Raw genomic sequence first — 24,147 nt, 5'->3', positions numbered from 1 at the left:
TTACTCAACAGCTAATATTTACTGAACAGTGCTAAGCATTAAGCTGGGGCTTCACATACCGTAACTTTCCAATCCTTACCAAAATAGGACAACACTGGTAGCATTGTGTTTATTTTACAAATAAAAAAATTAAGACTTAACATGGCTTTACAGCTATTAAGAAGTTAATCCAGTATTCAAACCCAAGTCCATTTGTTTTCCTGCCTGAGATCTTCCACTATACCATATTTCCAGTCATTGTTAAGGCTTCCTATCTCCCTGTCTGGCTCAATAAAAGCTGATACTTAAGCCTGGCCGGGCGTGGCTCAGCGGCTGAACGTTGGCCTAGGATCCAGGGGATCGAGGTTTGATTCCATGTCAGGGCACAGGCCCGGGTTGCGGGCTCCATCCCCAGCAGGGGGCGTGCAGGAGGTAGCATATCAATGACTCTCTCATCACTGATGTTTCTCTCTCTCTCCCCCTTCCTCTCTCTGAAATCAATAAAGATATACCTTTAAAAAAAAAAGCTGATATTTAATTTAAAAAAGAAGTTAACTCAATACAAAGCTTTCTAAAATAAAACACAAAACAAAGTAAGTATGGGAGGATAGAGGTATAAGGAAATATATTAACAATAAAAGTAATAAAATTAAGAGGAAATGCAACTTAAGTGTATTTCCTCTAGGGAAAAACATTATAAAAAAATAAAATTTAACTCCTTAAGCAGAAGTGAAGATGTAGTTTTTCTAAGAACCTGGTAACAAGCTTTTAATTCTTTTTTTTAAAAAAGTATGTACTCAATTATCTAAGTGATTATGTTGGAACCTGTTCACAGCCAGCCAACCGTGAGGCCCTGGGCTTGCTTTTATATTCCACTTAACTCTTTATCCAAATTCATTAAGCAGTTCGCACTGATATGAACACCCACAGTGCCCATAATATTTTTGGTGAACATATTAAAACCAAGAGGATTTGGTTTTGTTCTTTGAAGACAGATTTACTACGTGCATCCATGAAATATCTGTAAACCACAGGGCCTTGGGTCAGTTTCTTTCACTGCTTGGTATAAAAAAATCATTCTTTTGTTTGTTAAATAAATATGTTCTGTTTGCTACACCTTTTGTGGGGCCAAACTTGCAAAAACCTGAAATAATACATTTTTAAAAGCATGACATTTAAACATATTCTGTAAATAGGAATACTCAAGATTTTCCCAGAACACTGTAAGGTTTGAAATGTAGTCAATTTTTTAGCACTTCTACCCTGAATTTTATGACAAATTCACTCCATATAATAATAGTGGGTTCTCCTTCCCTTTGGCTATGAACAAGCAAAACAGATCTTAGGTATGCAAAGGCTGTTGGACCGATCCTAGAATTGCTGTCCATTGACCAAAATTAGAAGGACCTTTTCCAATTTTATTTATTAAGTAATTAATGCAACTGGAATTAATGTAAAAAGATATGGTAGGGCACAGAGTGAAACATAAGCCTTTCTTTCCAGTTCCCTACCAGCCAATTCCCCTCTCTGGGGCAAACAATCTTACACTTTTCAAGTTCCTTTTGAATATTAAAAATGTGTATTTTTAGTATCTTATCACTGAGAATATTCATATTACAAAACAATGCTATGCACTTTAATAACATTAAAATGACTTTATATTTATCTCAAGTGCATGTATGTACACTCATTCAGTTTACAGGCAGTAGCTGGTGTTTGTGGGGATTTGTTACCTGTGGCAATAATTCTGGCATGCCCCAGGATTTCTAGCCCAACAGGCTTTTCCGGGATGGTTTGGAAGACAGGCAGCATGGCCTCTGGAGCAAAGCTCAGGCATGCTTCCTTTCTAGTGTAGTAAAGAAAGTAGCTCCTTCCAGGCGCTCGCCCCCCATTATAAATACCCAAGGTTCACAGCTCTGGGTTTCTCTCTCTAATGCAACCCATGGCACAAGCAGGTGCCATCTGACCTCCTCTTGCACCATCCTTTGGGAAATGAGGTCCAGGAAACCAGCACACAAGTGTTAACCTCCAGCTGCTGCTATGAGTGACAGTGTCCTTCATCTCTGACCCAGGAGTCTCCTGTCTCCTACTACTATCCATGAAACTGGCCAGCTGACTCCCTAGCTAGCAAGTGGCGTAAAATCTAAGGCAGTTCACAATTCTTGATACTCATAGCATCAAAAGCACATTATCATAGTTTTAGGTACAAGAATGAGCTGCCTGCAACCATTTATGAAACCCGTAAAATGTTAAAAAACGTTAATAAATTTAACAAAGAATGCACCAAATCCCCCTCTGCTCAGCCTTTCCTGGCCCATCCACAAGATTCATCAATATTTGTAAGCACTCAATTTGATTATCTGTATCACATCATTTGAACTTTATAAATTTTCAATACTTTACTTTTAGCTATGAAATTAATAAGAGTTAGAGTCACGGGACTGAAGCACACCAGATCGACTATAAAAGACTTTTATTTAAAAAATTTTCGGGAATTAATAAAAGCACTGATTGGTATCTAACATATTGCCTCGGGCAGTTGTTGCTTTAATATGAAATTTTCTCAGAATTTACAACTCTATGCTATAAATAATATATCAGCCTAGGATAAATATTACAGAAGTCGCATTTCTGATATGTGTAAGAACACCACGGTGTATAGAAACAGTAAATGTGTCAGATGGCAAACACGTCTATGTCAATAAGACACGGAAAGGGGCAGCCGACTTCCAGTCCTTGCGTGAAACAGTATTAACTCTCCCATAAAGCACAAGACGCTTTCGTTCACGTCATAAACTACCAAGTCCAAGTGCGTGCATCTGAGGACAGTCTCAGAACGTCTCTGTAGACGCCAGTTATCGCCACCGTAAATTTCTAACAGCTCCTTATAAACCAAACTCAGGACCAAGACTCCAAATGACATTATTTTAAGGACAGGTTATCATTCGTGATTGACGACTTCTGTACACAGCCGAGGCAGGGGCCACTGTATGGTAAAAACCTTCACACTGTAAGAAAAATGATGGTCACATTCTTTGAGATTTTTTTCAATACAAAGGCAACAAAAGCATCACTAAAGGGAATCCTAGACGTCGTATCTTTTCATCTGTAAATATTTCAGCATGCACCTGTAAAAGGTGAGGGTTCTTTAAAGACATAACCACAATACCATCATCACATCCCAAACTGGAAGATGGCTGCTTAAAGCAGTTACTCAATGTGTTCAATTACTCTCTTGCATCAAAAGCTTTTTATACCCAGCTCACTGAGATTAGAGTTCAAACAAGGGCCACATGTACAGCTGTTCTCGCTCTCATAATCCAGGTTTTCCTTCCATTTCTTTGTATTGCGTTCCTTGCAATTTGTTTTTTTTGAAGGAACTAGGTTGTATGTCCATACTGTGAATTTTGTTGATTGTATCTAATGGTATCACTTGTATATTCCCAAATTTCTGGTAGGTTGACAGTTTGTCAGTTGTCCATTTTTTGCCTCCCAGCTCCAAGTCCACCATTCCTCGCCTGCTCTGTGACAGTGGAGCTGAGTGTGCTCTTTACTTCCCCTCGCCGGTGGGCCCAGTGCCAGGCTTTGTCTGAAGAAGGACACTGAAGCAGGGGCTTCTTTCTGATGCACTAGTCTCACTAGACTCCAGGATAGCATGTGGTTCTTTGCCCTCTGAAAGGCCAGCATCCAGCAGCATCTGCCCAAGGATGGCTTCCCTTGGAACAGTCCTCCCGGTTCCTTCAAAGATGAGTGCCTATCAAGGGGCACCTACCTCACCGTGGGGCACCTCACTATTACCAGCTTCCCCCAGCATCACCCCACCCAGGTGGGTTTGTAGCAAAGTCCCAGCAGCTGCCACTTCCCTTTGGATGGCCTCCCCTAAAAGTGAGGGTGTTAAGAGATGGGGCCCTTGGGAGGTGCTTAGGTCACGAAGGTAGATGAGATCAGGGAATCCCACGGAGCTCCCTAGTCCCTTCCACCATGAGAGGACACAGTGAGAAGGCGCCAGCTGTGACCTAGAAAGGGGCCCCTCACCAGGCAGCGACCAAGCTGGCACCAGACTTGGACTTCCAGCCTCCAGAACTGTGAGAAATATATTTCCATGTTCAGAAGCTGCACATTCTGTGCTGTTTTGTTATAGTAGCCTGATCCCACCTGTCCACTGGGAAGTCATAACATCACTTAATAATTACCCAGAGCAAGAAGCTAATTGGAGCACTCCAGCTTCATGGATGAAAAATGGAAAGAACAGACTAAACATGGTTCTTGTAAATCTGAAATGTCATGCCTTCTCTACCCCACACCTCAAAGGCAGAAACTGGTCTTTATTTCCTTTCTACCTCCCCTGCAGCACCCTACACAGGGCTTTGCACTCAGGATATGATCAATAATGCTTTTTAACTAAAACAGCTAAGAGCTAGGCCCAGTATTCCATGGCTCGCACACTTTCATAAAAGATTTACTTCTATTAGCTCCCATGGCACTGCTCCACCATTTACTGAACCTCAACTACAATGAACTATTTTACAGAAATGTCTCATTTTAACAAGCAGATCTCTCCTGTTCTCAGTAGAAGAGAGTGTTCATTTTGTGCCCACTACTTTTAATCCTCTAGTACTTCGAAATTTTTTCTAGATTGCTGGCATATCAGTAAATGAACCCCCCCCCCCCCAAATGGCATACTCCCTAGGAATATCTATAAATTCACTGGGTTCTTAAAAACTAATAAAATCACCAGTGTAGAAGTTTCTAGTTTAAGGTAAATATAGAGATTAAAAGTTGGGTATGTGATTTTTGCAGCATTTCAAAAGCAAGAAACAATTCATGAGGTGTTTTAACCATATCTGTGTCATGAGAACCTTTCTGTACAAGCAAGGAAGACACCTTCCCTGGAGGCTATCACTCAACTCAGAAACAAAGGAAAGGTACCAGCTGCTATTTCAGCAGCTTGGAGCTGGGCCTGCCTTACCAAACAGAAACAAGTAAGATTGTATGTGAATTTTGCATTTGTATATATTGCAGCTAAACTGGAGGGACCTATAGGCAGAAATCTGACCTCAAAATGTTTAAAGCTCACTCTGCTCAGTGTGGACCAAGAAGGGTGTGGCTAATTCCTCTTAACTGCTAGCACTAACTACTGTTTGAATGTTTTATTTAATATCACACAACACTCTGGGTAACTACTCTTTCCCTTTCCCATTTTAAAGATGAAAAAAACTGAAGATGTTAGCTCATCTGGCCAAAAAAATAAAAATAAAAATTTTTTTTTTTAAAAATCACCTAACAGTAGGGGCTCTGGTTCAGGTTCCCACTCTTCAGTCCTGCAGTATATAAAATTCTGTACATTTTTGGACTGAGTCCTTGGGAGGAGATACTAAAAGATCTTTCTTCTAATTTTTATATCAGCAAAGCTACAGAGCTCAGGGGCATTTTATGTACATTTGAGTTACATACAGAGATTAAATTATTTGGAGGCTGATAGAATAACCAACTTCGATCCGAATGAAAAAAATAGTAAAAGTAGCTGAGGTGCTTCTCGGGAACAGAGATGGCCAAATCTGAATTAAGTGGGACGTGGGTCCTCGCAGGGTCTACACTCCCCCACTCTCTCTCAAACTAATTTCACGTCTTTCCCCTTGAACCTCCCTCCCCATTCTCACTATCGCCTTCTAACCTTTACGCCCTCCTTCAGTGATAAAATGGAATCAGTCGGAAAACTCCCACAAATCCACGAAAACACACCCACCCGACATCATCTCCATACTGACAGTCTGGGCCTCTCCTTCCTAGACAGGCAGCTGTTTGGCTCCTTAAGCCCACCTTCTCCTGGGCCCCCGGTCCCATCCCAACTGTTCTAATCTCATCACCAGATCCCCTCCTATATGTAGTCCTTTCCTTTTTTCTCCTACATAATCCATCCTGTCCCTGTCTGCTGGGTCACTCCTATCAACACACATAATGCTGCTAATCCTCCATGTTTTAAAATACACAGACACACACACACACACAACACTGTGGCCAAAAAGAAAAAACTCATTATCCAGGGGTGGGCAAAAGTAGGTTTACAGTTGTAATACAAATAAATAATACAATAATCACTACAACTACAAGAATAAGCTGTTTTGCGTACTAATGACTGTAAAGCTACTTTTGCCCCACCCTACAGACTTATCCCCACCATTAGTTCCTCATCAGGAGCAAACTGATCATTCCCTTTCACAGAAACCCCACCCTACTGGACCCCCTCAGTCATGCTCCCCACTAGTTCAAACCAGCTGTGCTGGAACCGAAAGTTATCCAGCAATTGTCCTCCCAACATGAAAACACTAATTACTGACCACTTTGCCCAAGACGAGAGCCAGGTACCTGAGCACGCCGGCTTATGTATTCTGACGCCAGCTGCTATGTGCTTGGGTTAGGGCGGCTGGCACCCTGCACTGTGGCTGCTGGCCTGCGATTACTCAATTTCAGCTGCCCAATTTGACTACACACTTCAGAAGGCAGCGCCTGTCTTACCTACATGACGAGGTACACAGCAATAGTACACCTGGCCCATGGCGCTCAGAAGTAGCTGTTGAATTTTAAATCTGTGACACCAATTCTGCTTTGGGGCACAGTCCTTCCATCCCATCCTTCTGCCAAATGCTCCAGTGCACTCTTACAGGTCTAATGCACGTTCATTATTGCTTCCCTCCAGATCAGCACAGGGCCTGGCACAAATTGAGAGTTTAAAAAAGTGTTCATTCAAACTGAATACTGTATGGAGCACGGGGGAGAAGCAGAGACAAGCACAGAGGAGTTTTATCAACACTGCAGCATCACTGGAAAGAAGTCATTAGCATTTTATTTTCAGGCTACACTGAGATTCTCCCAGAACACTTTACCAAGGAGATTCAGAAAAGTAATTTTTAATATTTTGGTCACTGTGTTAGCCAGTGTAGAAATACTACAAAGTCACCGAGGGATCTAGTCTTGATTGGACGCTGGCATCGCATGGAGGCAGAAGCAGCGGGGTGACTCGGTTGTGAACACAGGGGTGCAGCGTTGAATGTGTGAGAACTGACCAGGCTAGAGACTTTCTGGTTATTACACACCAATAAAAATTTTTTAAATAGTGAATGGATACAAGTTTAAAAATTAACTAAAGAACACAAATGACATGTAGGAGGCTCACTGGCGTATTTTTTAAAAGGTTGGCAAACTTCCTCTAGTCCTAAGCACACCCTAGCAGGTAGAGCAGGTCAACAATGGGGACCTGGCGCAGTCGATGTTCTTTGAAACATGGGCAGTTTTTTCCTGCTGATAAAGCAGACAGCTGCTCTGAATTACACTTCACGCTGTTTTCACAAAGCAGCTAATTTCCTGCTGCCAGGACTAAAACTACCTGGAACTATACAGCCTTAACTTCATTATCTTTTCTTTTTCTTTCAGAAACAGGTATGGAGTTAACTTGCTTAGTTAGCTTTGGACATATCCACAAATATCCTCCCTTTTCAAAAACACTCCTGGTTAGAGTATTAAATTCACAACATTTATTAAAGAATTACTAAACAATATGGGGCTTTAAAACAATGCTAGTCTCCCTCCATTGCAAAATTTCTTTAACGTATTCTTCATTTTCCACATTTTTCCAGGTCACAATATATTTCTAAGTAGAGAGGGAAAAAACACTACCTGCCTTTCTGGTTGCCAAAATCAATTTACATTTACAACTCCAACCTCTACCGATCAGCATTATGCAAATTATAATATGACTTAATACAACATAAAAATTTGGGGGGGAAAAAAACTTTACAAATTCATTTTTCATGAATAAGAATTTTAACTTAATAAAAAGAAAATATTTCTAAAGTAATTACAAAAACATATGTGTTTGTATACACTAACTGTCAGTAATCCCAATTTAATATAAAATTCAAGAAACAGGTAACCACACAGATTCTATGCCCTTAATATGTTGAGCAAGCTCAGGCTTCTGGATTTGTTTGTTACTAAACAGCCAATTAAATGTATGCACATTTCTTTTTAAAGTGAAACTTCAGAGTAATGAAAATTCTGACTATCAAGAAAAATGGTAAGCTGGCATTTACTCTTGTGGTTATGACATTCTATTAAAATAATTTCTCCTCTTGCAATTTAAGTTTCATTTCCATGTTCCTTAGTTAAGTGTGGAACTAAATTTAAAATGGATTCCAACAAAAATATATAGATATCACTGGAGGTGCAAATAAAAATATTTCCATAGCAGATTATACTCATTCCGTTCTATGGAACCTGCACTAGCAATGAAAATGTGTTTTTTTTTTTTTTTGGCCTGTGTATGATCATAAAGTTTCCCATCATAAAAAAAGACTTTATTTTGAATCCTGAAGTCACTGAAAAACTCCAGCCCTTCATGCAACTTCTATTAAATCTTTTCTTTTAATAATACGTCTCTACATACAATTTCAGAGACTGGCGGCATTTTTTAATATTATATTTCAAAGATGTCACTTTTCATATTCTTACTGTTCTTCAGGAGGTTTATTCAAAGGTTCGGGGATAAAGGCCAGGATTGTCTGCAATATCCGTAATGATATTAAATAAAAAACCCACTACTTTTTCACTAGAAATACTCTCTTCTACATGTTAGCTACTTCCTCCCGTTCAGTCAGAGCAGAAACCTTGAGTGGCCTGTGCTCAATTTGGAGTATCAAGGCTGAGTTCCTTAGTCAAAAACCACTCTCTGGGATAGACTTCTCGTCTGCCTCACCCCTTCATCAAAGGAAACAAGTCTGATTTCTTCATCAGTCCAGCCAAGCTCTCTAGAATTCCTCACAGCTTCCTGAGACCAGAGATGCGTTTGCCTCACAGGGCGGTACACGCCGCAGGGGCAGGCCAGGGCTGTGGGCTGCTGGGTTGGGTTGGAAGTGAACACCATCAGCCCAGCCGGTGTGCCTCAGTTGGTTGAGCATCGTACAATGCACCAAGAAGTCAAGGGTTCGATTCCTAGTCAGGGCCCATGCCCGGGTTGGGGGCTTGATCCCCAGTAGGGGGCATGCAGGAGTCAGCTGATCAATGTTTCTCTTCCATCGATGTTTCTATCTCTCTCTCCCTCTCCCTTCCTCTCTCTAAAAAATCAATAAAAACATATTTTTTTTAAAAAGTGAACACAACCTAACCCAGCCACCCCTCCTGTCTAACTCTACAAGCTCTCCCAAGGAGAGGCCATGGAGACCCTGCTTAAACACCTCGAAAATAGTAAGGAGAATCACAAAAATGGAGACTAAGAAGTACCCCTCCTACAAGGATAAATATGTGCAGGGGAAAATCTAGAGAGCAGACATGTCAAATCTGAATGTAGATGACCATTCTGATCTAAAATGAATGTTATAACATCCAGAGCCCAGCCAAAATACAATCAGAATAAACCAGGAGAGAACTGTGGCTATCTGATCACTGTTAAACCAAGTCACAGTTTCCTCTGGAGCATTCACTATATTCCAACACTATATTTCTCTCTATAGCAAAGAACTATTGTCCTCTCAGGGCTAAGCACGGTGTTATCAAAATCACTTTAAACTCGACAGTTTAGGGAAAGAAGGAAAAAGGAATTAGGAGGTTTTAGCTTGGGAAGAAACTTGGCCATTCTTTTGGAGAGCAAAAACCTGCTACAGCCAGAAAACGATGAAACCTTTCATTTTGGAGTAACTCATCCCTTAGAAACTTTACATGGGAACTTCCAATAAAAATGTAACAAACTTTAAAACCCTGGCACGTGCAAACTCTCAGATCCCCTGCCTGGCTTTCATGCTTGCAGAGAGACTGAACCACCTGAAACTGCACGTGTAGGACAGCGACAGTTACAGCCCACAGCAGTCATGTGCACCCTCCCAGCACTGGTTTGACAGGGTTGCCATTAAAAACCGAGAATTGCTTCTCACCCTTCAGTGGAAACTCAGCCTGCTCTCACCATGGGGATTCTGACATGGGGAAGGAGAACAGCTCTTCTGAAAATCAGTCCTTATCTTAAAAGCATAAGATACTGAACGAAGATAAAAGAAATTAATTTTGAAGGGAAAAGCTGTCAATATATTCCCAGCTCCTTCAAGAACACGCAGATTTCAGTTTCACATTATAATTACCTTTCATAGTTGAAAGTTACAATTGCTCACACACAGTGACTATGTGAAGGGGAGGAAAAAAAACCCCATAATATTATAATGCAGCCTATGATTTATTGGGCAAGTACAGCTTTTATACCAAAAGAAAATGAGCCCCAAAGAAGAAAAATGAGTTGGAATATGCAATACAGGCTGTATCTACCTATCAACAGGGTTTGGGCCCACGGACGTCAAAGCCACACTTTAGTGTACTTGACAGCCGGGGGCGGTCCCTCCAGGGCCTTCGAACCTGCTACCAGGACCACTTCTAGAGTCCAGATCGCAGGCTTCCTGCCAGGATCTCAGAAGTGGGGATACCTGATTGCTGGAAGTATGATGATTCTGCTACACTGTGCATTAAATGGGCTGTTACGGGCTATTCTGAGACCATAACCAACATTACAATTACGTTTCCATGAGAAAATAAATTCTGAGTTTAAAACTAACAAACAAGCCCGGCCGGGGTGGCTCAGTGGCTGAGCACTGTCCCATGAACCAAGAGGTCACCACCAGTTCCATTTCCTGTCAGGGCACATGCCCAGGTTGCAGGCTCCATTCCCAGTAGGGGGCATGCAGGAGGCAACCGATAGATGTTTCTCTCTCATCGATGTTTCTATCTCTATCCCTCTCACTCCCCCCTCTCTAAAATCAAGGAAAAAAAATGTATTTTAAAAGCTAACAAACAAAAAATGCATTTTGGGTATAGATATTTATATAATTATAAAGTTACTGCTAATTAGAGCTAATAAGCACAATACTAAATTTCTTTTACAAAGGTAAATATCACACTGTCCAGTTCCAACCATTCACCATTAACTTTTTCTAAATTAAACTAAGCCAAATATCTTATCCTCAACTATGCACAAAGGCCAAAAATGACTTAAAGTTCACAATAATGGCATCCAATGGCTTATAAAATGCTCATGACCTGCAGCCCTTGCCCTCATGTCACTCTGCAGCAGGACACAGCATTGAGGAGACGATACCATGCAATCCTGTATAGATGACTCTGTGGTAATTAGTTTTGGATTGGGCTTCTGCATTTTCAAATACTGTTTCGTTTTGTCAAAAACAGAGAACATATTGAGATGTGTAATTTATGGACAGAATTCAGTATTTTTAAAAAAACTGTCTATTCATAAAAGACTCTGTGGTGAGATGGGGCTAGAAGAGAGCGGATGGTTGTTTAGAAAAGGGGCAGCTTACATGACAGGTGGGTTTGAGGACTAGTAATATATGTGTATTTTCAGTCTGTTAAAAATCTGTTTTGAGGACCCCTTTAATTTCCCTTTATTTATTTATCAATAAACAAACTCCTTGCAGATCAGGAGCAGATGGGAAGGAGACTTGAAAAAAAATGAGGGGAAAAGTAAAAAACAAAAAACAAATTTAAAGGCTGAGAGCAGGGGAAAGGGAGAAGGGCAGGAATAATCTACAACCAATGGTTTCTGTTTTACTGTTATTGTAACTTACTCTAAGGATCAGGTGGAAGTTGCAGTTTTGAGTCCCATTATCAAACCAGTGAGATAATTTTTATGGCTTTTCTGAGATGTCACTTTGTCCTCTGTATTTTAAATGAACTCTTTAATAAAGGTAACTCTGATGAATTCAAAGCTGCAATTAATCCTTACAGGACCTACAGAATTTTGTTGCCTAGTGAATCCTCCAAAGATAGACATTAAGCCTGACTGTTTCTGGAAGATGCTGCACTAACACTAGTGATGATGATATTTACACTTTCATTATACTTTGACAGCATTTAGTTTCTGTAATAAGGTATTTAATATACTATGAACTGTAACATACACACTTTTTTCCAATAAGCTCGCTATTTATATGGCATTCACCTGATGCTATCTAATGGAGTTATTTTTCTGGTTGACTAGATGGATACTGTGTATATAAACACTCTTGAGAGTTTTGGCACACAATAAGAAATATGCAAGTCAGAGCAAATATAACTGCTGTTGTTCTTAAAATGCTTTTAAATATGCAATCACTATCTCTCTTCTTACAATGGCCTTCCAGTTGAAATATGTTTCTAGTTAGTCCCAAAATCCTGTCCATGTTTTATCTTTACTAGGTCATTTCCATTTACCCTAATTCAATCATGATCTCCGTTCATTCAGCATTTCAGTCGCTGCCACATACTGTCCAAATCAGATGCTCCATGAAACATAAGAAATCTTTTGGACTATAAGGTTTTTCTCTCTCCTGGCCTTCATTTCTTTTTTAAATTTGGCTGTCCATATATAACCAGTAGACAATCTTTCCCAATCTTCTCAAATCAAGTATCTTCTAGAAAACTGAACGACAGAACAATAATTTGGCCACCGTAAGATATTTAATGCATAATGTCACTGACATTCTACAACAACACTAGAGCATTTTAGCAAAAGCAGTAAAACGATCTTCAAATTAAGAAAAAGCAGGTTATCTAGTCATTTTAAAATAGTAGGTGGAAAGCCTCAGGCTGAACAAGTATAATGCGCTGTTCTCATACATAATATTACCTAACTTAAAAAAAATTTTTTTTTTAACCCTCACCCAAGGATATTTTTCATTGCTTTTCAGAGAAAGGGGGGGGGGGGGGAAGGGGGAAGAGGGAGGGAGGGGGAGAGAGAGAGGGAGGAAGGGAAGGAGGGAGGGAGGATCATCGATGTGAGAGAGACACATTGATTGGTTGCCTCTGGGCCAGAGATCGAGCCTGCAACAGAGGTATGTGCCCTTGGCCAGAATCGAACCCAAGACCCTTCACTCTGCGGGCCAACACTCTAACCACTGAGGCAAACCAGCCAGGACTCTTACCTAACTTTTTACATGTGTATCAAAAGGAAAAATTCTTGTTTTGCACATTTAACAGTTTTAAGAATACTTCAATTAAAATATACAAATAAAGAAATTTAAATACTGTGTTAATATATTACTCCACATTCTGGCAAACCGAGAGTTCAATCAAAATGATCTAAAACACCTCTGAGCAGCCAACACAGAAGTCCAAGTCTACGAATTAAGAGAAATACATTTAAACACACACAGTACACAATTTCCTCAAATTCCTTCACATACTACAGATGTTTCCTTATTTTTTCACTTACTCCTACTTCTGACACAATTCTAACAACTAGTTGGTTTGTTAAATAATGGCATATTCACAGTAACTTTAAGAAACTGCATTCTGCCTGGATACTCTTAAGGCTTAAGACATCAGGATGCATACACAAATTCAGTACTCTGGTTAGATTTGCTTCTCACAGGGCTCTGGGTTGGCGATTCTGAAAGCACTTTCATGTCATGTGACTAGGGCAAGACAGTCCCCCTCTCCACACCTCACTGTTCTCATCTAAATGGGAGCAACAATACTCCTCTGAAGAGTGGCTATGAGTAAACAAGGTGATACATGTAAAATCCTAGGAAGATCCTGCTCCTTGCATTGCACACAGTAAGCGCTCTGCAAATATCCGTAATCATCATCATTATCACATTTATGCCGATGATGCAAACACAAGGAGCTATTGTGCAGACACAATAGGTGAAATGAGTAAGCACAGGCTACACAGCTCACACCTGGCCCTCAGAGCGGTGCTGGTGAGTGGAAACTTCCTCACGTGGTGGGCCATCCCTAAAGCATTCCTGTCTCAGCTGAGTGCTGCTCCGGGGCTGTTACAGCTCCGTCAGCAGCTCTGGCACTCAGCAGCCAGGAATGGACTAAACATTAGCAGTTACACTACATAAAATGCAGTTCAAGGGCAGAAGTGCAATGTCAGAGTTCACCTCGAGGACTGTTCTTACCTGGCAAGTGGAAACAATAACTCATCTCCTAGCAGTAACAGAAAGGGTGAATTTATGATCGATTTCAAGTATCCAGTACTACAATATGCACAGCCCTCACAGGTATGTACCATCACAGCCCCGTGCACGCCTCGGCTGATCTCTGGTGTCTATGGGTGGCATTAGTATGAGCTGCCGTGCACAGGGTTCCCTTCACATGAGATCTTTTGATCAACAGGAATTATTGCAGCCGTATCCTAACAGACCTACTGAAACAGGTAACACCAGTTCAGGCAAGTCGATAACTGGCAATAGACAACTTTACAAAACCAATTATTGTTCCTCCAATAATAATAATCTGGATCAAGAAAAAGACAGCAGAAATCAAAGTGGTAAATTATTTGATAGTTTTAAACAGAAACTGTATAAAGTATCCACCAGGCTTCTGACTCCCTAGCTCGCCTGGTTTTGGAAATTACACAATAGCCTCAGGCACTAGGCACCTGTAAATTCCTGTTACCTCCTCACCTTTCCAGTCCTGATGTCCTGCTCTAGTCCTGATGTCCCGTGTAAGCGTTCTGAGCCTTCCAAATCTATCACAGACAGGTCAGCTCCTTTTATTCACCAATCCTCCAGACATATATCTCATCAATCCCAAATGCATCCTATCCTAATTCCCAATTTCAGTTATAATTTTTAAATCTGGATGGGAAATATTTTCAGAATTGACAGACACACTGGTTCAGGGAACAAGAAGTCATTTCTACAGTTAAAAAGCAATACTTAGCACGTGGAGACAAAGCATACAGAAATTAAAATACATCAAATTATATAATTGTTGCCTAAAGGTCAAGTTATGAACTACCATCTCCAGTTCAGCTTTTTAGAAAACAAGTGAGGAAACACATCCAGGTGGCCTGGGAGGTTTATTTCATCTCTCTCCCTTCCCCATCTCTGGACCAAGGAGCTAGCTAGTTCAGCAGGTAAAGAACCAGCAACGAAAACCAGGCTGAAATGAGCTGACAAGGAACCCAGGCTCCCACCTCTGACAATCCAAGTTCCCCGTGTTACAGAGGAACCTAGACGTTCTGAAAATATGTGGAACATTATGGGGTGAAAGTCCTGTCTTGGAGCCATTTCCAAGGCAGGCTCCAGTGCCAGTCTATGCACCCTCTCGCCCGATGAGGGCCGGGGCAACACGTGTGCTCCTCCTCTGCCTGTGTTTCCCACTAAACATTGTTCAACGGCTGCACTGTGTCGTGTGCAGAATGAGACATGTGTCCCTGCCTGCCTAGCACATCCTCCTGCAAGGCTTTGGGCCACGTTTTTCCAGAAGCCTCCTCACCTTGAACTCTCACAGCCAGTGACAAATCGCCTTCAGATAAGGAAACTGAGTTCAAAGAAATGTATGGCTATCTACTTACCCTTTATTATTATTTTTTAATCCTCACCTGAGGATCATTGTTCCATTGCTTTTCAGAGAGTAGAAGGGAGGGAGAGAGAGAGGGAGAGAGAGAGACATCAATGTGAGAGAGACACATCGATTGGCTGCCTCCCGCACGCGTCCCTACCGGGCTGAGCCTGCAACCAAGGTACGTGCCTTTGGCTGGAATCGAACCGGAGACCCTTCAGTCCACAGGCCGACACTCTAACCACAGAGCCAAACCGGCTAGGGCAACTAACCCTTTAAATTAACAACAAACTAAGAATGTAATTGTTGCTAAAGTATAATTTTTAAGAAGTTTTAAAATGTGACTTTCATGCAGCTATAAGATGAAAAAATGCCAAACTCAGTTCATGAGGGTATCAGTACAAACTCGAATGGAGGCAAACAGAATTAGTAAAAGGAATTTGCTAATAGATGCAAAAATGGTAAATGCATTATAAGAGGGGTTCACAAAAAAAAGCCCCAGGTGCTCAGGGCGACTCAGCACACTAACAGGGACAATGTACAAGCCACTACCGAGTTGTCTGAGCCTAACTGCTTGATAAAAGGAACTGTTAGCTATTTCGTCTGGCCTAGTGGCACCAGGAGAAAAGTACTGAAGCACTAAGAGTACCATAAGCTGAAAGGAAGTTTAGAAATCTCCAATAGAGGGCAATAGAATATCTGGTTCTCTCTTCTTCGGAGCAGAAATCATGTTGTATTATTACAGATAAGAATCATTTGTAGGACCATCAGTCAATGCCCACCTTCCCACACTCACCCAGAGCTGCCAAAGAGCCTCATCAAGTGAGCAAGTAAAAGGTGTAACCCCCATGTATCATCACTGGAGAGGCCACTAGACAAGCGCAGCATTCTGCTGAAAGGACGCCCAGCAATCCCTTCTGCTCATTTCCAAGTGTACAATTTTCCCAACTTACACAGTGGCTAGTTCCAACAGGAGTGAAGCAAAAGTCATAGGAGGGAGTGGAGAAGCGGTAGCTACAGTCCATGAGTATGTTCATCAAAACCTGCAGAGCATGCACTGCAGCAAGGGCACACTGAAAGGGACACTCTAAACCAGTGATTTTCAACCAGTGGGTGGGCCGCAGAATTTTTAAAACATGCAATACCTGACATCTTCTCCCTTGTCAAATAAGAAAAATGACAATAGCCAACAAAACAATAGCCATCCCGTGGGAATGAATCAAAATTATATCTATTTTTGTCAGATCAGTAAAAAATATAGCATGTGTTTTGGTGTGCTGCAGAATTTTAGTAATCAGTTTATGTGTGCCGTGGGATGACAAAGGTTGAAAATTGCTGCTCTAAAATGCTGCAATGGCATGTGTGACTTGCTGAACCTTTCTGGAAAGCCATCTAATAACACAGTAGATGTCATACAGGTTCAGACCTTTGATTCTTTAATTCCACTCCCAGAAATTTTCTTTCAACAGATAATGAGATGTGGACTAAGATATACATCTATCTCACAGACGTTAATTATAAAGATTTTAAAATTATGAAACTTAAGCCTGTGTCCCACCTTAACTACCCTCCCCAGAAGCCTTCACTAAGTCCTGCAGCCTTCCCAAGTGGCCCACCTAACACCGGGATTTCCGCTACGGTGTCTTCATCACGCTGCACTCTAATTTCTGATTTACTACCCATTTGTCCTGCTAGTCTATAACCTCCAGGAAGGCTTGGACCGTGTATCTGAACTGCATGGATTTAGCATCATGCCATGTGCATAGAAAGCACTCAAATGCTGGCTCAAAAATATGTATGAGATAAAAAAGTAATTACAAGTATTAACAACATCAAAACAAAATTATGCATGGGGAAAGCCTCATGTTACATCCCAAGTATATTGATAAAATATCAGAATCATATGCAGGCATTTTGAAAAGCACACGGACTGACAACAAAGGGGACACGCACTTCAAGATACTGCTGATGCTGAGAAAGGCATCCACGCACCACATCAGGTGCGCCATTCCTGCACTGTGTGTGTCCTGATCGCACTATCGCATAGGCATTTCCACAGACTACAATAAATCTCAAAAGAAAACCACCTTATGGGGCTAGTTTAAAGGAAGTTTTGTATAATGATAACTATTTTCTTTAAATGTGATGGAGATTTTTGTTTTAATTATTTTAAAAAGGAATCTGGCATGTTCTTTAGGCCAGGGCTTCTCAAACTTTAAGGAGCATAAGACTCACATAGGAGTTCTGTTCAAAGGCAGATTCTAGTCTGTCAGTCAGTTTAAAGTGGGGCCTGAGAATCTGCATTTCTTCCAGCCTGCGATCCCCTCACCCCAACAATACCAATGCTGCTGATCTGGGGACTTTGAGTAGCAAGGTCTTAGCGCATCATACAAGGAAACTTATAAAAGCAGAGAGCGGTATGCGAGGCTCCATTTTCCTGGCTGTTTGGAATCTGAAGCACTACTCCTCTGATGATTTATCAAAACCTGCCTCATCAGGATTCTCAGCATCCTGCAGATGGTACAATTTAAAATAATGGAAAACACAGAAAAGAAAGAGGGGTCATCACTACAGATCTCATGGAAATTATAAGGTTAGTAAAGGAATAGTATGAACAACTCTATGGCAACAAATTTAATAATCAGGATGAAATGGACAAATTCCTTGAAAGATAATCTGCCAAAACTCACACAAGAATAGATGTTCTGAATAGACCTACAACAATTACTTGATTGCCTGCCATGTAACTGCAATATTTAGCCTGGAAAAAGAGGAAAAAAAAATGAGAAAAATCTGGTTAAGGTTTTTCAATATTTGAGGGCGATTAAGTAAAAAGCAAGTAAAAGTCTTCTGTACTATTTCAGTAAGAAAATAGAGTATTAAAGGTCAATTTCAGCTTATTTTAAATACACATTTCTAACAATCAACTGTCCAACAACTGTATACGCTTTCTCAAAAGGCAAGAGCCACCTGAGCATGTTCAAGCAAAACAGCTAAGTAGCCATGTCCGAGGGACACTAAGACACACCTGCCCTGAACACTAGGGGTTCCCAAGGCCCCTCCCACACAGGATTCACTGTTCACACCACTTTACTCAGACAGGGAAGGAACTGCAGGAGTTTTTCTACTAGAAAAAATAAAACTGCCTCAACACAAGCAGCAGCAACTGGGCCAGAAGCCACCACCTTACATATGACCTAAGAGTAAATCAAATGCTTAAATCCTCTGGAAGTCATAAAAACAAAAGAAGCTATTCCACTGTGATGAATGGAAACCTTCAAAGACAATGGCGCCATAAAGACACAGCAACTCTCTTGGGATGAAATCCATTTGTTTGAGCATCTGTTTGCCACGTACAAAGAATAACTCTTTCTGATGGATTTAACCAAGGAAAAAAGATAATCAAGTTCATTTGATGGGAAGTTAAGCACAAACACACCTCATTTTTTCAGAGAACCTCAAAAGGCATCTGGTGTTAATGTATCAAAACCCACAGAAAACTGTTTTTTTGGTGTAATCAAACCATACATAACATTTTAGCATTGTGAATATTAAAACTGCCCCCATAGCTTCACTTGATATTTTCAACTGTTTCATCTAAAGGATTACCATTATTTCTGATAATGCTAGAAAGTATCAATTCACAAAATTCTTTTAAAGAATTAAGATTATTTTTAAGTTAACTTTAGAACATATAGCAATTAAAATGCTAATACGGAAAGATGGGGGATACTACAGAGACTTAATACCATAAAACACGGGCAATAGATTCTCTAGACGATGGGGAAAGATGGCTTGTGGAGTTAATGAGACAGCATTTAAGGCAAAAGGAATTATTTGGCCCTTTCCAATGAGGATAAAGCAAATATAATGAAACTAATTAAAAGGACAAAAATTAAGGCAAATATGAAAATCAAGTAAAATACAGGGAAAAGTTAAACTATATCAAGCACACACAGAGCAGTTATGGCAGCAAATCCTGAGTTAGAAACAAACTGAAGAGAACAGAAAGGAAGGATTCCAACAATTACGAGCTGCACACCAAGGAAGGCATGAACATCAGAAGACTCCAGGACTGCCTAGGTGGATTTCTAAATTTAGAAAATGGCAGAAGAGTAAAGTAAGAGGCTTAAAGCTTGAAACTTAAAAACCCACTACTTTGTCTCTTACAAAAATATCACAATCCTCAAGCAGCAGCTTTTGTCAGAGGTTTCTCTGCCATCCATAGAGATGAACGTTTCTTTAAAAATACCACTAGTTGTACAAGTCTCAAAGCAGCCATAGTGCTTTAAGTAACAACAACAAAAGCCATGTTGATATTAGGAAAAATATATAGTCAGAAAACCCAGGTTTTAGTCCCAGTTCTATCTCAACTACCTGTTTCAAAAGGCTTTTCCTTAGAAAGGAATGTTCTATTCCCTGTGTCTGAAGTTCATTCCAAAACAGAGTCCATGAGTTGCTCCTTGATGACATGAATAAAAATATTTGACAAATTATGATGAAATATATCACAAATTATTACTAAATATAGATCAAGTACTTCTCCTGAAAATCTAGCATCGGAACTGATGTGCTAAAAAAGTGTGAACTACACACTGGTGTTGAAAGATTTTGTACAAAAAAAAGTAAACGATCGCACTAATAACTGTTTATCCCGATTACATGTTGAAATTATAACATTTTAGATATTAAATAAAATACGTAACTAAAATTAACTTCATTTGTTTTACCTTTTCAATGAGGCTACCGGAAAATGTTAAATTACTATGAAATTATTTTTCTATTGTAGAATGAAAATTTAAATATATGATTTGTTTTGCAAAGAAATACAGAGTAATAAGAGGCTTTCTAGCATAAAACATTTATAATGATCAAATTATGTGGGGAAGAGAAATGGAACTTCTGACTCAGTTTATTATCTATGTTTAAAGTGAATGATGTTTCATATCAAATTGCTGTATTTTTTATTCTATCAGATCCAATGAAGACTGATTCAAAAGCTCTCTTTAAAATGTCAGTATTTGTTTTGAGGGTTTAAAATGTGAAGGACAACTGTGCTAGATTTTAAAAGACTGAATGGAATGCACACGGGGTCCTAGTTTGGAACAAGCAACTGCAAACGTTATTTTTGGAACAATGGAAGAGTTTAAATACGGATGGTTCTAAACATTATTTTCCATACGAACAACTGTAAACCTTCTTTTGCCCCACACTGCATATGTACTATGTTATAAAAAATAACATCTGTATTTTTATTAAGCCAGATGTTAAAACCTCTGTGCCTGTCTGCTCTGTGTCTTAAGATTGGGAAATAAACACGTCTTAAATAATAATTCCGAGGATGGTTTGATTCTCCAGTTTTATTTTAGCTAGAAAAGGTGTAAAATAAATCTACTTTACTTTCAGACACGTGGAGTTTTGAACACAAAGCTTCCTGATAAATACTGAAATGATCACACACTGAAGAACAAAGCGAAGAGAACCAGCTTTGCTGTGCAGCACTCATCTCCCTATCATATTCTCCCCACCCAGAAAACACCAGAAATCTTCAGTCAGGCAAGCGCTTCGGTTTGAGGAACCAATCTGAACGTCAAAAGGACACCTGGGTCCCACGCTCACTTTTGGAAATGCTGCTGGTTTGGCCAACACTGGGTAACTGAGAACTAGGACTTCTAATTTGCAAAATGTTTACGTTTGCCGATGCTTCACTTTGGGAAAGCTGTTTAATGTATAAACACCCAGCCTCTTCACCGTGTTAAACATATCTGGGTTCAGGTTCCAGGTCTGTCTCCTTCAGCTGTAAATAAGACATAACCGTGTATGTCAACAGCTCAGCACAGGGAGTGACTGGAGAGCAAGGGGTCAGTGGCCCCTACTCTTTCTACTCTTGTCCTTTGATTGTTCTGCCATCATTTCTCCCAGGATGTGGAAAAGCTGACAAGTTCAAATCAAAGTCAATACCTTAAAACCAGCGATTTTCAACTGGTGTGCTGCAAGAATTTTTAAAACATACAATACCTGACTATTTAGTCAGGGGCACTGACCTTTTTACCCTTAGATTGTCAAATTAAAAAAATGACAGCCCAGCAGGTAGTGGCTCAGCCGTTGAGCCTCTCAACCTGGGATCCAGGTGATAGGGGTTCGATTCCTGGTCAGGGCACATGCCCAGGTTGCGGGCTCCATCAATGACTCTCTCATCATTGATGTTTCTCTCTCTCTCTCTCCCTCTCCTTTCCTCTCTCTGAAATCAATAAAGATATATTTTTAAAAAATGACAACAGCCAACCCAACCATAGCCACAAGAGCTGTCCAGTGTGAATCAAAATTATACTTTTTTTTTTTTTTTTTTTTTTGGTGAGAGTGGCAAAAAATCTATTTTCTGGCGTGCCGCAGAATTTCAGCGTTTAGCTTCTGTGTGCCGCGAGGCAAAACAAAACCTAACGAATTCATGTGTTTACAGAAAACACATTTAAACATTAAAAAAATGAGGCACTCCGTTTCAATCACGAAACTCATACACCGGAAAAGTTCGGATACAACACACACAGAGTTCACCGGTAAATAAAAAATATATATATATATTTAATACTGCGAAATTCCCACCCAAGTCCATTCCTACACCGAGAAGGGAAGCTGCTGGCAAGAGGCCTCAACCCTCCTTCAATCCCCTCCGCTTCCGCGGGGGCTGCGGGCGCGGGGAACGTGAAAGCAACTCAAATCCCGAAGCGGGGGGTCGGGTCTTGGAAAACACTTTTGCCGCTTGGTCATCTTCTAACGGATAACGTGGGGGCGCTCGCGCCCGATGCTACGGCTGCGCCGCCTCGGGTCCCGCGGGGAGCGGCCGGCGCCCGGGGGCTGCGGGCCTGACGCGACCGAGCGGCCCTGAGCTCCCGCAGGTGGGGGCGCGCCGCGTGGGGGGCGGTGAGTGTCCCCGCGACCCTGCGAGGCCGAGGCGCCGGGGGCGCGAGGCGTGGGGCAGGGCTGGGGACTCGGCGCGTCCCTGCCGGGGGACACGCGGGAACACATACGGTACCAGAGGGCAGCAGGGGCTCCAGCGGGGTAAAGGCGCGCTCCATACCGCGTGACGGGCCCCTGCGTGAGGAAGGGAAAACGCCACGTTAGGGTGTCGGTCTAAAGCAAAGAGCGCGCGCGGGCGCCAGACCCTCTGGCCGCCTTAACGCCCCGGGGCGGCGGGCTCGGTTGCGGGGGGAAGGGGGTGACCCGAACCCCGCGGGCGTCCCTGGCGCTGCGGGCACCCACGCGGGCACGGCGCCGCCCCCCCGCCCACCAAACGCTCCCCGCGCGCCCGCCGCCATCCGGGGACTGCGGTGAGCGAGGGGCGCCGCCCCCCTTTCCCCTCCCCCCGTCGCGCTCGCCACCCCGGCGGCCCCGGGCCCGCGCGCCGAGGACGCGGGCGACGCGCCGGGCGGCCAGTCGCACTTACACAATGGCGGGCGGAGCGAGCGGCGGCCGGGCGCGGGCTGCGGAGCGAGGGCATCGAGCGCTCGGCGATCGGCTGCGGCGCCTCGGGCGGCGCGCGGCCGGCGCTCCGGCTTTAAGTCCGCGGCGCGCGAGGAGGCCCCGCCCCCTTCCGGGAGCCCGCGCGTGCGCAGCGCCGTCCGCGCCCCGCCGCCCGCCCGCCCGCCCGCCGCGGATGCCGGGGGAGCCGCTCTCGGCGGTGCTCTCGCAGCTCCCCTCGGGGCTGCAGGCGAGCGGCTCCCTCCGCTGCCGGGCAGCCGCCTTTACGAGACGGAGCAACAATCTCCAGAACAGTGCTGCTCGCCCTTGGGGCCAAAACCCCCTCCGCGGACCCGCCTCTGCCCCTGCCCCCCGTGCGCCCCGGGACCTCGCCTGCTAGAGGCACCCCTGGCGCTCGGAACCATCGGAAACGCATCTGAACACAGTTAGGCTCCCCTGGCTTCACCTTTCCTGGGCTAAACCGCAGTTGGCACCAAGTTCTTCATGCGACGGCGTTTCCAGACTCCACCGTCGTGGTCCCACCCTCCCCAGGACTGGTGACACCTGCACAGTCTCAGCACCTAACCACGCGTGCACACCCCTGCCCTGAAGGGCCTGACAAGGCCTGCACGGCTTCCAGCTGCACGAGCCTGTCCCCAGGATGACCCCAGACACCCACCCACACGCGCGCCCGTGGAAATACCTGCCTGAGAAGGACCCCGGCCGCCCCGCGAAGGGACTCGAGCTCCTGACCTCCCCAGTGGCTTGCAGCCTGAACGTGTATCTCTAACAATTCACTCTTGAGGACCCGAGTGCCATTCCTTTGGGATGGCATCATCAGGAAGGGTCTCTGTCTCCCCAAGTCTTTGTGGGGCAGCGGAAGCCTTGCTTTCCTGGGTGCCAGCTGGCCAAGAGCGGGCCTCAACACACGCACACCCACCAGCTGCTTGCAGTTCTTCATTCCTCTCCCCGCCCCTCTCCTCCCCTCCCTGATTCTCCCTTCAGCAGGTCCAGGTGACCTCTGCGCAGGTGGAAACGCACCTCAGCTCCTTCCCCTGCTGTCAGCAGTTACTCAACAAGCTCTATTTTCACTGCTTGTTTAAACATAAACCCGGCTTAGCTGTTTACTTGTCTCTGAGTTGTGCCCCCTGCTAGAGTTCAGCTCCCTAAGAGCAGGAATATACTTGCTTTTTTTTTTCATTGCAGTTTGTCCAACCAAACAGGAGGCCTCACTCATGATCGGGGGTTCCGTAAATATTTAAGTGGCTTAATAAATGGTGGGGGAAATGGAAATGTATAGTACATCACACCAGGAGTTATCAAAAAAGATGAAGCTAAATCAGTAGGCCCCCATGTGAAAAAAATGTCCATGATGAAGTAAATTTA

The 24,147-nt window shown here is 42.7% G+C and overlaps 1 protein-coding gene across 8 annotated transcripts in view; it reads right to left on the bottom strand.

Annotated features, from left to right (window-relative positions):
* TPK1 (thiamin pyrophosphokinase 1) overlaps nt 1-23,835 on the bottom strand; it is a 186,168-nt gene extending 162,333 nt beyond the window's left edge. For 3 of the 8 annotated variants that reach the window (XR_013999566.1, XM_081147518.1, XM_081147515.1), the window contains exons 1-2: nt 23,465-23,835; nt 22,337-22,395 (exon numbers count right to left, since the gene is read on the bottom strand). Coding sequence is in view for 6 of the 8 variants with exons in the window: in XM_081147515.1 (XP_081003641.1) it covers nt 22,337-22,395; nt 23,465-23,722 (317 nt within the window). In the remaining 2 variants the exon portion in view is untranslated. Of the gene's footprint in view, nt 1-22,331; nt 22,396-22,747; nt 22,867-23,464 lie in introns of those variants that run through there. The other 5 variants (XR_013999567.1, XM_081147517.1, XM_081147514.1 and 2 more) reach the window with 4 other exon arrangements.
* Nucleotides 23,836-24,147: the final 312 nt, after the last annotated feature.

Source organism: Miniopterus schreibersii (assembly GCF_964146895.1).
Source record: "Miniopterus schreibersii genome assembly, chromosome: 9".
NCBI lineage: Eukaryota > Metazoa > Chordata > Mammalia > Chiroptera > Miniopteridae > Miniopterus > Miniopterus schreibersii.
Note: the sequence above shows the minus strand (reverse complement) of the source record. Positions and strands in the feature narration are given on the sequence as shown.